The following is a 13,763-nucleotide window of genomic DNA, read 5'->3' on the forward strand; positions in this document are numbered from 1 at the left end:
TGGAGAAAGACATGCCCCATACCCCATCCCTGGAGCAAAGGACCCAGGATTGGGTAAAGCAGTACTCTGACCCTTCTTGCACTTCATACGGTATCAAAAATGACTTGACCTCTCCACCTGAGATAATGGGGGCTTGCAATGTTGTGGATCCCTCATTCACTCCTGCACTGGTGACCTTTTAAGAGGCTAAGGCTTTGTCCTATATAAGACCCTGAGGAAGCTTAGAGCTGGATTTACCTTACGTAGATCCCATACTGTTTTTTTGCCCATTTCAGATGTCTGGCAGCAAAGTGCTAAAAGAACAGAGGATTTTTTGACCTCTCTTCAAAGGTTCTTGAAACTGTCCAATGCGGCATAATGTTGCATTTCATTAAGCTTCATTTGGCATGGGCTACATCATTGTTTCAACAGGTAATGATGATCAGCCATGCTATGCCGTGGTGAGGGGATGTAAATTAGATCCCTAATGAGCGATGGGAACAAGGGAGAGTTTGAAGGAGTCACGAAATATAGATTATGAACATATCCCAAAATTCAAGTTACACTTTGTCCCTTCAGCTGGTGGAATATAGGGAGTTCTGAGCATAAACATGGAAGGGAGAACAATATTCAGACTTTCCTAAGGCCTCCAATAATTAATGACCATAAAAGTGTTCAACCCTGAGATAGAAATGCAATCTATCCTACTGTTCATTTTAAGGCAGGTGGGCGAATACTCAAACTTTAAAAAGAGAAATGCAAAGCTATTTAACTTTACATTGCCCAAAATCTGCTTTAGTTCGGTGTCACCAGTTATCTCCAGCACTGGAAGTGCTGGCAATATGAATTGACTCTTCAATTTCATCACTATATATGAAGTGAAATCCAATTGTTCTGGACAGAGCTAAAACTCCATGTTACATTTAAGCTTAACAGAAACCAAACTGCCTGAACCATGATATTTTCAAAGAAGTCCTGAATTAAACTTGTATTTAACAAGTATTCCTCTCTTCTATTACCCCCATGCACTTTGTATGACATGATCTGCCTGTGTTGCACACAAACAAAACTTTTCACTATACCTAGGTACATGTAACAATAATATATCAAATCAAATCAAAAATGTTGATGCACCATTTGAATTTAACTGCCGAAAATTGCAGCAGCATGGAACACTGGTAAGCTCACTGTTGTTTGCTCAGCCCTAGTTTGTCAGGATTTGGTTCCTTGAGTCATCTGGAACTGCGTGAGAAGGATTTCAGCTGCAGTGGTCTGTTATTGTTGCCAGGCAACCTGATGTAATGAGACCGGCTGGTCAGGCATTAACAATGCCTTGCAATACTGTGGACCTGCCTGCTTCAGATATAGGATTACCAAATCTAGCCAGATCTTTACTAAGTTTGAAACTTCTGCCACTAAGTGGGTTCTCTTGTAGCCAACTCAGCCTTGAAGAGTTTTCATTTAGTAATACCAGCTCTGTTTATCTGGACACGCAAACAACAACAGCAGTTCAATTTCTCAGGGGCTAGATGTATTTTGCACTATGGACCAACATTTGATTTTAAATTTTTATTGATGTAGCAAATGTCCTTGCAGAACACAGAAGCTGTATTTTAGTTGGGATAGTTTGTTTCTGATTACTTCTAGTTATGCGGAACAACCTCAGTTATCCGAACCGTGAGTGTGGTGCTGTAAAGCACAGCAGGTCAGGCAGCATCCAAGGGCATAGCCCTTCATCAGAAATCATGCAGTCCTCACTTTCTCCTCGGTTATCTGAACATCAATTATCCAAATTTTGGATTATCTGAACAAGATCTCAAGGTCCTGTAAAAATGTTATCAGTTATCCGGACAATCAATTATCCGAACAAAATACTTCCCATCCATCTCGTTCGGATAGTCGAGGTTGTTCTGTATTCTGTTCTATTTTCTGACTGAAACAGTGTGCTTTTATTTCCAAGGTTCACCCTGTGATGAATGCCCTCTTCCCTCCTCGCCACATTCTCAAGTGCAAATGGAGCAAAACTTGCTGAGCAACCATTCTCACAGTTGCCACTACTCTAACCGGGTCTGAGTGCAAATGGAGACCATCAACATACCGGTTATTCATGACATAGCCTGGGCTCAGAAGCAGTTTTTATTTTAAATGTAACAATCATTCCATTCTCAGCACAGATTACCCGAGAGCCTTGTGCTTGGGGCCCCCTCTGAATGCTCTTAAACTTTGCCATTCCTCAGAATGTTGAGCCAGTGAACTGATCCCTGTGATGTGGTTATTGCTTCCGGGTGAGAGGGGTGGGCATACTACGGGCAAGCAAACAGTGCAAGTGACATGCAGGAGCAATAAGACTCGATCACGGCTTGCATTTTAAATTCCATGCCTGGAAACCAATTACTTGCAAAACAGAGTGATGGTATAGAATACACATCGAGGTCAAATCTTTGTGACAGCTGAAAGCCTGAGACAGGGTTTCTAAATATTTTAAATATTTTAAAATTCCAATTAAGATATTTTTAGGTCGATAAAAAAATTCAATTAAGAACGGGCTCAATAAATTGAAATATTGAAATCCAGATGAGTTTGACCCTGCATTCTCTTCCTTTTTATGATAACCCATCCTATAGATTACAGCTGTTTTAATGTTGCTGATACTTTGAACACCATCCCTGATATCGAAAGAGGATTGGTCCAAGTGTCACAAAAAATATCACACAGGTTTGACCTGATATTGAGGCTGTGTTGTGTGTGTGTGTGTGTATATATATATATATACATATAATGAATTTACTCAAATTATGTCTTGTATTGGGACCAAGCCCCATTCACATTGGCATCTGGATGCCTGTGTCAGTTGAGTTTGCAGATTAATTAATATGGACTGTCACAAAATGATCTGTGACTGTCTCGAGATCACACCTTAGCTTTTTTTAAAATCTTAAACCCAGATGGTGATGGGATTAACCTCACTTTGTACTTAATTGAAATGCTTCATGAACCTCTGCTGCGAGAGCCAGAATGTTTTGTGATAAATGGATAGCTTTGAAGTTGAGCTTCTAGGGCTCCTACGAAGCAAGGAGTTGTTTAAACAGTTGTATAAAATTGTGCTGCTCTGGGAATTATTCAGACTTGCCAACCAGTACTATTTGATTAACTCAGCGAATTTTTTCAGTAGAATTATTTTAGACAGAAAACGTGTGGCTTTTATTAGACCATTTGTACATTTTTACTTTGTCTTGGTGGATCTTCAGTAGTTACTCATTTAAGAATGCTGATTGGCTGGAACACTTTCAGCTGAATGGCGGACAAGGTACTGAGAATGTGAGTGGCTGCTGTTGAGCCCCTGGATTCTCATCAGCTCCTTGTAACGTCAGAGATGAAGGAGAGGTTAACTTCATCAGATTACATATGGACATCAGTGATGTTTATTCCATTTTGTTTTTAAATATTTGATATTTTCTTGCAGGACAATTAGAACTTTCTTAAAGCTAGATGACCCTTAGCCTCTGGAACATTTTTACATTATTTACTGCAGATTTAATTCTAGTCAGTTGATGAAATTGCACACTAGCAGGTTTGAAATGTCAAGAAGGGCTAATTAGTCATAGAGTTACACAGGGAAAAAAAACCTCTTTTAACTTCCTGTCCCAATTGATACTTATAAGCACACAATATGGTGTTAAGTGGAATTAATATTTCCTACTCTCTCAGCAGGATCAGATGTAGAAATTTAGAGGTGTAAGTGGAATTAATATTTCCTACTGTCTTAGCTGGATCAGATATAGAGAAGTAGACATCTATTTTTGTGAAGGTTTTCATTCATGGCTTCCTTAATTCCTCAATTTACTCAAAGACACTTATTTTCCTTCCAAAACCTTTCCGGAGAATGCAGTGCAGTCTTTCTGGAAAATGCTTCTGCTGACATTATCTCCTCTGGTCTGTGAAATATTTACAAATTAGTGAATCAGATATTTCCCATGATGGTGATTCACTTACCATGATGTGTCTCGGTTGATGGATCTGAAGAGCCCGCTGTCAGAGTAACACTGGGACCATCTGTTAACATCAATACAACTACAAGTACACACAAGGTTAAAGAGCCCAATGCACTTTATGTTTGGAACTTTATAATTCTAACAAACCCAAGTTCAATCCCCTTCGTGGATTAACAGGGTAAATTGAGTTCTCACTACAGCAGAAGAGCTTGTTTTTAAGAATGGAGAAAGTCTCTGTGAATATTGGAAGATTCTGTTTTTAAATTTGAATTGTGTTTTAAAATCCATAAATTCAGGAGCTTCTCTAACCTTGCAGGCCTAGGTTGGCACTCAGTAACACTGTCATTGTGACTCAGTTGGACTTCAGGTAAAACGCTAGCCACACATCAACCCATCTCAACAATATGTTTTTCACCATATTGCTTTCCAGCAGTGCCCAGGAGCAAAGATGAATAAGGGATTTTCCATCCATTAAAAGAAAAATGTCAAATACAGTTTGTTTAGAATTAAATCTGAGAAACAGTATGTATCGTGCTAACCTGCTAAGACTCTAATTAGATGAAATGCAAAACAAACAAAAACAGAAAATGCTGAAGAAACTCAGGTCTAGTATCATCTGTGGAGACAGAAGCAGAGTTAATGTTCCAAGTCCAGTTGCCCCACGTCAGAAAGTGAAATGTTAATTTTGTTATTGAGAGAGGCCCTTGCTTTATATTTAAATGGGCTATTTACATTTTCTGGTTATCTATCATGAACCAATTCTTCATGACCATAGACAACCATCAGATGATTATGGAAATAAACACTTTTCTCACTTAAGTTTAAGAGAAAACAATTAAATACTTGTAATGCACACTCTGAATGTGTGCTACCATAAGTATTTACCTGAAGGAAGTCCTAATGTTTCAGAATGTTTGAAGTTCAATGGATTATTTAACAGGCCAATTTCCCTCAACTAGCCAACAAACTAAGTTGAAGTTTGGTAATGCCCCACATGATGTGTAGTGCTGGCATGAGATAGATGTTTGGAGATTCTGATCAATACTGAAACTTGAACTGTAGATCCTAGCAGCAATCGGATCAAATACTAAAATATTCATTGACAAACTTTGGACTCTTAGAACTGATATTATAATATGAGCTTCATTAAATTCCTGACCCATATTAAAATTGGTTTTTAAAATATCTTTGATTTTTGTCCTGGCTATGTACTTAGTTTCAAACAAATGCAAAGTGATTGCTGGAACCAGTTAACTCTTCAGTTAGCCACTGGTTACTAGCATATCCATGCAAACAGTTCAGTAGCTTATAGAACCTTTTCAATGTAGTGGGTACTCTGACATCTTTTGGTAGCAGCTATTAGTGTGATGAGCCAACAAGGCAAAGGTAGTTCTTCTTCCCATTCCTTCTGGTTCCATCATTACATTCACTTCTGTAATGTAAGGAAGTTATGATTTATTTGGATAATTTACCGTTGTAAAAATCAAGAAGGCTCCAAGAAGAAATCTGAGATTGGAATGAGGTTTTTCCTAGCATGTGCTTCGAGCTTACCAATTCTGTAGCTTTACTGAAAGATATATTTTGTGTGATCTTGCCTATATGCTGAGATAGCTGACATTTTCCCTTTTTCTTTGTTGAGAGAGAATGTATAACTTAATGGAAAGAAGTCTTGTAGCACTCTGGGCTAAGAAGCGTTGATTCTGTTTCACATCAACATCAAAACCTTGGACATCAGTAGTTGGGATACTTTGGATTTCCCATTTCAGTCATGGTTTATCCAACCTTTCTTTTGATAGATTGCAGTCATGGTATGAGCTTCCTGTTATGTGCCAGTAATCAAATATCAGTATTCGAGTGATTTCTGGACATAAAATGAGGTTTTAAATTGTGTGAAATTGTTATAGTATTTGATTTTGTGATAGACTTTAAATTTCCAAAGAAATTAAACTTAAGAGTTGCAATGCTGGAAACTTGAAATAAAAGCGAAATGTTCTGAACATATGCCACTTGCATCTGTCATAGGAAAACATTGATTCATGTTTCTGTTTAAGATTTTTCTTCAGAGGTCAGTGTTATTGTCTGGAAATTCTTTACACCTGAAATATTAATCAGACTTTTCAGTTCTAATGGCTGTGCTGTGTAGTTTTTGTTAGGCCTGATGGTTGTTAAGAATTAAAGACTATAAACTGTAGATTCATGTTGTATTCCAGCCCGGTATTTCCATACTCTGCTGACCTGTTTCTCTTTATGACTTACCTACATTGTGGACCAGTTGATTTTGAGTTGGATAACCAGAAATCAATTGGGCAATAAAAGTACCTTTTTTATTTGCTTTTCCTTTTTTTTCAGTTCCAGGATATAAGCTGGTGAGTGCAAGATTTAGTGCCCATTGCTAGTTCCCCTAAGCAGTTAGTGTTGAGATTTGAGTTTCAGTAGATTTGATATCACCGTGTCAGCAAACAGATTGTTGAGGATCTGGAGTCCCATGCCCGGCCTGACTGGTTAAGGGGAGCAGGTGTCTGTCTCTAAAAGACTTTACTTGAACCAACTGTGTTTCTGTGACAATTTGACAGCTTTGTGATTCTCCTACCCTCTTTTCATTTCAAGGTTTTTTGTAAGATTAATTTGAAATGTTGAAATAGCAGCATTTGAACTTGTGTTCTCTAGCGTGCATAGCCACTGCATTACTTTGTGTATCCCTTGTTTGTTCTGACTTAGGAACTTTGACTATTCAGAATTAGCAAACCAAACATATGAATTCAGATCCATTCCACCCCTGTCGTATCTTGTCCTATGATGTTTGGAAGACTGGGTCAACTTGGACAAAGCTTCAGTGAAAAGAATGGCTAAGATACCACTTTTATCCCAAATTAAATGAACTATTGTTACAGAAATGGAGGGTGACATTTCACCTATATTCTCACCTCTCCATTGTCCACAATAATACATATATTTGTCAGAGTATTGTAGAGACTCTTTACTTTAAAAAAAGATAAGAGATAAGTAAGTTTAAAAGAAAAGCATTTATTCACACAACAGAATGTAAACTCAATGAGAAACACTCTCATACAGGCAGATACGCGCACACACGTAGGGATGGATTCTAGAAATTGAATAATGAAATTCAATTATTAATGGAATAATAGGAGGTAAATCATGTTGATAAATAAACCTTTAGGATACATGCATTGCAGGTCTGGATGAGTTTCCTCTTGTGGTTCTTCGGAGAAGATCGGATGTTAGAAGCATTGTAGATGAGGTTATAGCCATTTTAATGGAGATGAACCTTTTCAGGCAAAAACTTATTAGTCCCATCCGTCTCCAGTTGTTAGGCAGGATTCACATCCTCTGGTTGAAGGGATAGTCCATCCTTTCCTGATTTTTATCCAGCTTGTCCTGATTTTGCCTTTTCCTTTAGAGTATTAAGAATTGTTACCTGAATTCCATTTTGATTATGTAACCACATGGTCATTACTTCAATTTTATCACAGAATTCATACAGCCCAGAAGTGTTGGTGAATAAATATTTGCTATGATGTATCAAATGCCTTTTAAAAATGACTCAATGTCAGAAACCCACACTTGTTTTTTTTTGTGCCTCTCTTTGTTAATGGTTGAGCCCATGGACATTTTCTTTTGGGGTTGCAGTGTTGCTACTGATTTTGAGATTTGGCAAATACAAATGTAGTTGTAAATTCCAAAATTAGTTTTGTCTCCTATATGCCATCCACGGTCATTTTACATTGAGAAGTTTCTGGAAGACCTAAGGCACTTCTTTGTCTATGCAGTAATTTCAAGAGTCACCTGATTCTCAGTGGCCATGTTTACAGCAATGTTCATTTTTAAAGCCAATTTCAAAAAGTCCACAGTTAGGAAGATTATACAGTGACTGGACAAGACACTATCAAAAGTGTGACCTGGCTATGTGTTCAAGTTTTGAGTGCCATGTCTGCCTCAGGCCCACGGCTATTCTGCAGGGTTAAGTCATTACTAGAAAATGCAACAGTATTATTCCGCAGACCACTGTTGTTCTTCAGCACGTCTTGTGTACAGTACAGTTCAGACACTATCATCATCCTGTTGGAAAATGTTGGAAGTCAATGGTTTAGCATCGTAAGAAAGATTTTTTTAAAAATGTTGAGTTATTGAAATCCAGCTTTGAGTCGCACTTTCCAAACTTAAAAGAAAACAAAGGTGCAGTTTGTAACAACAGATGTCAGGAAGAATAAAGCAACTTATTTGAAGAAAAGAATGAAGCAGCTTGTTCTGATTGCCCTGCAGCCACTGTAACTGGTGGATCATTGTTCCTCGCCTGATTCAGCCCTGTAGTAAATCATGGGTAGTCCGAATAATGGCAAGATGCCAGCTGGCAGCAGGAAGTGCCTGCCCACCACACTTCCTGCCTCATATCAAGACCATTTAATCCCTTTGCATTTAATACAGTAAGGAAACCAAAACATTGGTAAAAGTCAATTCAATTACATGTCGTGAGGATGAGGTGGAACAATACTTTGAAAGATCAATTCAAGAGAGGAAATAGCAATGATTAAATGAATGTATTATCCATTTCTTCAACAAGAAAATCATGCGCTGCCCAACATTAGGAATTTAAAATATTTTTAGTTGTTTACACAAGGATTGAGCAAGATTTTAATGTGGAATCTAAAGACTGTCTGACCCTTCTGAGTTTTGTTTCCCTTTGAGTTATTGTTAATGACTAGCATTTGTGTTTACACAATACACGTGAAAGAATATCCCACTATACCAAATGGGCACCAAAATATTCACCATTCCCTTCGCATTAAGGTAGCCACTCTGTATAGGCCAATTGTGTTGTGTTATATTGAATAGAAAAGTTGTGTCTAACAATATAATTGTGTGGAATGGTTTTGCTGACAATCAATTGTTTGTATTTGGGTGGTGGTGAGGTGGGGGGGAGGGGATGGTGGTGGGGGGTAACGGTGTGAGTGACAGCAGCTTCCTTGCTGACCAGTGTTCATAGTGACTCTCTTGTTAGCCTCAGTTCACCTCTATTTGTGAAATAGCTATCAGTACAGTCCTTTCTGTCCACTGCTGACTTGAAGTTATCCTGTCCTGTAGTTGTAATGGCTGGAGTTGCATTTTCCTTTTTTTGTTGTTTGAACTTGGCAGATCTTTGCATGATGTTATAAATATTTGAAGGAAGATGCTTGCTAAACATAGCTTTAAACTCAGAATTATGATAATTCATAAAAGAAACTGATTTATTGCAGCAAGGGTTGTTCAACATTGTTTGCTAATTGATTCCAGTCCCACTTTTAAGTTTTCAGTACATCAGTATATAAAGCAGCAGTGTTTCTTGTCTAGTTCCTGTTCCTCTAGTGCATTATGCTATTAACTCTAATCTTACTAATATAAGTTTCCTGCTTCCAGAGTGCATAGTTGTCTCTATGTACTCTGCCACACTTCCCAATACCTATGATATATTAATCTTGCACTTCAATGTATTTCCTACCCTGTAAAACATTGTTTCCCGGTCTAACAGTTTTATCGGTTTTGCTGTCTTATAAATTTCATTGTGCACGTTTATACTAGGCAGGCTTAAATCGGTGGTTTCCAACACAGCTATCATGTGATAGGAAAGTCTGATAAGAAGATATCTAACCTGTCTGTCATTTTTATGGCCTTTTAAAATGCCAGGTGGAGAAACGAGATACCTCCCACCATAGATATTGATGGGCAGTTGATATGATATGTTCCATGGTCTGGAATTCATGGTTACAGTCACCGTCAGGTAATATTTTAGCTTCTGCTTGCCAAGGTTGAATTATGTGCTGTAAGTTGTCTTCAAGGAAGGTCAAGGACCTGTATTGTTGTCAGTGGTGAGGTGTTGACTTTCTTTTTGTATGCAGCAAGCATCCCACAGTTCCATCCATTTGGATAGTGGATTGATATGAATGTTAGCTGCTGTTTCCTGAAAGGGTTGCTCCAATTTTAAGGGTTTTTTTTGAGGTGGAATTTTCCAAGTCTTTGAGAATGGGAAGATCATTATTTGTTGTTTTTTTGTTCCCTCTTGCAGACCACGATGGTGGCACCCAAGGATTTAGTTGGGCTTGGGGGTAGGTCATGGGTAAGTCACCTTCGGCAGAGGAAGCATTGAATGCTTTCCTAAGATCTTTGTTGTTCCGATGACATCCTGAATCAACTGTCTTGTCTTTCCTGGCTCAAGATAGTGGTATCAGGAATAGAAATAGCATTTCCAAAAGGCCCAGGCCATTGATGGCTAGTTTATATGCATCTCCTCTTGTGGAGGGGTATGGTCCATTTTATAAATGTTGGAAAGATCCTGTGTGAGTGCAGACCTCTGTGGCAAATATTTACTTGGTTTTGCCACCGACGTAAAATAAATTGTGATTGTTCATTATATTATTGATAAGCCAAAGAATTTTGCCGCACTGAATAATTGTTAAAGTTTTAAAAGCAGGCCTTTATGCCAGGCAGTGTGATAAACCAATGGCAAGGTGATGAAAGCTGCTCCTTCTGGAATCCTGCTTTGAGGTTGTTCATGAGAATGAGGTCCAGGTAGTTCATGAAATACAACATATTAATAGTCATAGTCATACACTGAAGCAAAGGCCCTTCAGCCCATTGAATCTGTACTGATAATAACTGCCTCTAAAGGCACGCTAATTCCAATTTCCTGAATTTGTCCCATATCCTTGCATGTTATGAAACTTCAAGTGCAAAACCAAATACCTTCTAAAAGTTGTAAGGTTTCCAGCCTGCAGTACCTTCCCAGGCAGTACATTCCAGATTCCATGACCTGAGTGGAAAAAAAAATCTCAAATCCCCCCTGAATCTCCTGCCCCTTACCCTAAAACTATGCTCCTTCATGATTGCCCCCTCAACCAAGGGTTTAGCTGCTCCTTACTCACCCTGTTCATACCCCTCATAATCTTAAACACTTCAATCATGTCCCCTCTCAGCCTTCTCTGCTCTAAGGAAACCTCCTTAATTGCTCCATTCCTGGTAAGATTCTGGTGAACGTCCTCTGTATCGCATTCTTCCTAAAGTGAGGTGACCAGAACTGCACACAGTACACCAGCTGTGGCCTAACCAACATGGTAAAACTCCAACGTTTCCTCCTTGCTTTCATACTCAGTCCCATAACTGATGAAAGCAAGTGTCCCATATGACTACTTAACTATCCTGTTCATGTGCTCTGCTGACTTCAGGGATCTGTGAATAATTACCCCAAGATCCATTGTTACTGTGATCTACGCAATGTTCTGCCATTCATTAAATACTCCTTCATTTTGTTTCTTCTTCTAAAGTGCATCATCTCACACTTATCAGGGTAAATACTATCTGTCACTGCTCTGCTCATCTGACCCACCCACTTATATTTCTTTGTAATGTTGAACCATCTTATTTACAATTAACCTCCTCACCAATCTTGGTGTCATCTGCAAACTTGCTTGACATTCCCCACATTTTCATCCAAATCACTCTGTATACAACAAACCATAAGGGTACCAGTACTGATCCTTGTGGTACACTGCTGGACACAAACCTCCAATCATTTAAACAGTCTTCTACCACCACCCTTTGTGTCCTATTACTAAGCCAGTTTCTGATCCATTTCTCCAAGGTCCCCTCAATTCATGCGCTTTAACTTTCTCCATCAGTCTGCTAAGTGGTATCTTGTCAAAAGCTTTACTAAAATCCATATACCCTGTAAACTATATTGACTGAACTTTCCTCATCCACACACTTGATCACATTTTTGAAAAATTCTAACCAATTGGTCAGTCGTGATCTCCCTCTGAGAAAGCCATGCTGACTATCCCTAATTAACCCACGCTTTTCCAAGTGGACATTAATTCTCTCCTTCAGAATTTTCTCCAATTGTTTCCCTACCGCTGACATGAGACTCCCCAGTTTGTAATTTCCTGGTTCATCTCAACCCCATTTGAAGAGGAAAGAACAGACAATGGAGTCAATAGAGCTCTGGTTTCACAACAGAAAAAATTGGATGTTTAACTAAGTAGGCTGATATATCTTTCCTCTATTTCTTCCTTGCTGTGTACATTAGGGCCAGTTATACTTTAGAAACAGCTATTAATTGAATAACTAAATTTCTGACTGAAAGTTTGTTTTATTTGTTCACATGATCTTAGGGATGGGCAATAAATGCTAGCACTAATTGCCCAGAGGGCAGTTAAGAGTCAACCACATTGCTGTGGACCTGGAATTACATCTAGACTAGAAAAAATTGGCAAACATTAGTAAATTTAATCATCTGCTGTGGTGGGATTCAAATTTATGTCCCCAGAATAATAACCTGGGTTGCATGAATTACTGATCCCAATAACATAACCACTACACTCCACAAACCCCTAACTTTTGGTACATTCTCTTTAATGTTCACACAAAGGCTTACAGTACTAAGCCATGGACTTCACAGAATACTTGCTTAGATTCTAACTAATTTGTTCAGATTACCATCTATGTATCAGATCCTTTAACGTGGCAGCAAAAATATAGAACAGTTGTTTTTTGCCTTCTGTGATTCTCCCAACATTATGAAGCTACCCTTGATACAAGTATGAGAAATTACTAAAATACTGTTGCTTTTCTATAAGCCAATCAAGCAAAGTGTAAACATTACCTACAGTTATGTGGTGTGTAACCCTTATACTATTGCTTCAGATGGAAGTAGATATGTATTGGGTTTCCTGCGGATCAGTAGTAAGGCTGTTATCTCTTTACGTCAACATGATTTGGAATTTTACCGATACAAAACTGGAGGCTGCTGATGACAGTGAACGCACAGAGTGAATACAAAGCTATTTTGAACGATTTAAGACAGTCACAAAATAGGCACTATTTGACATGCCAATAACTGGGAGAAATCAAGCAGTGGCAATATTAGATGAACTGTGCCAGGTTGCCATAGGAGATGATGAGTTTGGTGCATTACGGAGCATAACTAGTAAAATGCAAATTTTTATATGCAAGAGGAATAGACTGGACGTTCTGTGGGGTAGTGACCTTTAAGAGCTCTGGGAATTGATGTGGTTAGGCACAATTTTACCTGTACATTGCTGAATGAACATATGTAGTAAAAGTCATTTGCTGCTTGTCAGTGGAATTCTCTTTATTCTTTAATGTTAAGCTTAATCTCTTTTGTTAAAAATGAGAGAGAGGAAAGGTTGTGGTATCTGTGTTATGTTGAGCAAACATCTTCCCTTGCAAGTTCTTGTGTTGTGTTCTATCTGCTGATTTTTATGAAGACTGCACTAAACTGTAACCAGTTCTGAGCTCTGTTGGTATGGATGCAATGCATCGTTGGTAATATTGATTATGCTAATGGAAGCCAATGATTTGTACCTTTTTGAAATTTGTTATTGATCAATAAAATTGTTTGTCTACCCTCTGTTTGTATCTAAATGCACCTGTGTTGTGTGTCTTTTAACATAAATAACCTATTCAGTTTTGATAATCAAAGTTGTAATAATGACCAACCACTGCAGTACACAGTACTTTCTTGATGAATCCTAGAGCTGATTCAAGTGCACATGAAAGACCCCACTGCACAATCATTCCTGTGCCATTTTAAAGATTACATAGTGTGGGCTATTCATTTAGAAAGATATAATTTAAGTTTTAGTTAAGGACAGAATGTCACGTTTGCGTATAACAGGCCTCACTATGAATGCTTCACTTAATAAACAATTGTCATCAAATGTGCCTCTCCACTTTTGCAGCAGAATAAAATATTTATGTGCCAAAGCCTGCTTCCGAAATAAT

At 38.3% G+C, this 13,763-nt stretch overlaps 1 protein-coding gene across 1 annotated transcript in view; it reads left to right on the forward strand.

The window, feature by feature from the left end:
* Window positions 1-5,968, forward strand: part of LOC122559247 (calcium/calmodulin-dependent protein kinase type 1-like) — a 191,659-nt gene extending 185,691 nt beyond the window's left edge. The window contains exon 12 of the mRNA XM_087994172.1: window positions 1,940-5,968. Within this exon, the coding sequence (XP_087850298.1) occupies window positions 1,940-2,052 (113 nt within the window). The 3' untranslated portion in view covers window positions 2,053-5,968. The remainder of the gene's footprint in view (window positions 1-1,939) is intronic.
* The last annotated feature ends 7,795 nt before the right edge of the window (window positions 5,969-13,763 follow it).

The sequence above is a fragment of the Chiloscyllium plagiosum genome, unplaced genomic scaffold (genome assembly GCF_037043375.1).
Source record: "Chiloscyllium plagiosum isolate Xiang-an unplaced genomic scaffold, Cpla_swu_hap1 HiC_scaffold_14, whole genome shotgun sequence".
Lineage (NCBI taxonomy): Eukaryota > Metazoa > Chordata > Chondrichthyes > Orectolobiformes > Hemiscylliidae > Chiloscyllium > Chiloscyllium plagiosum.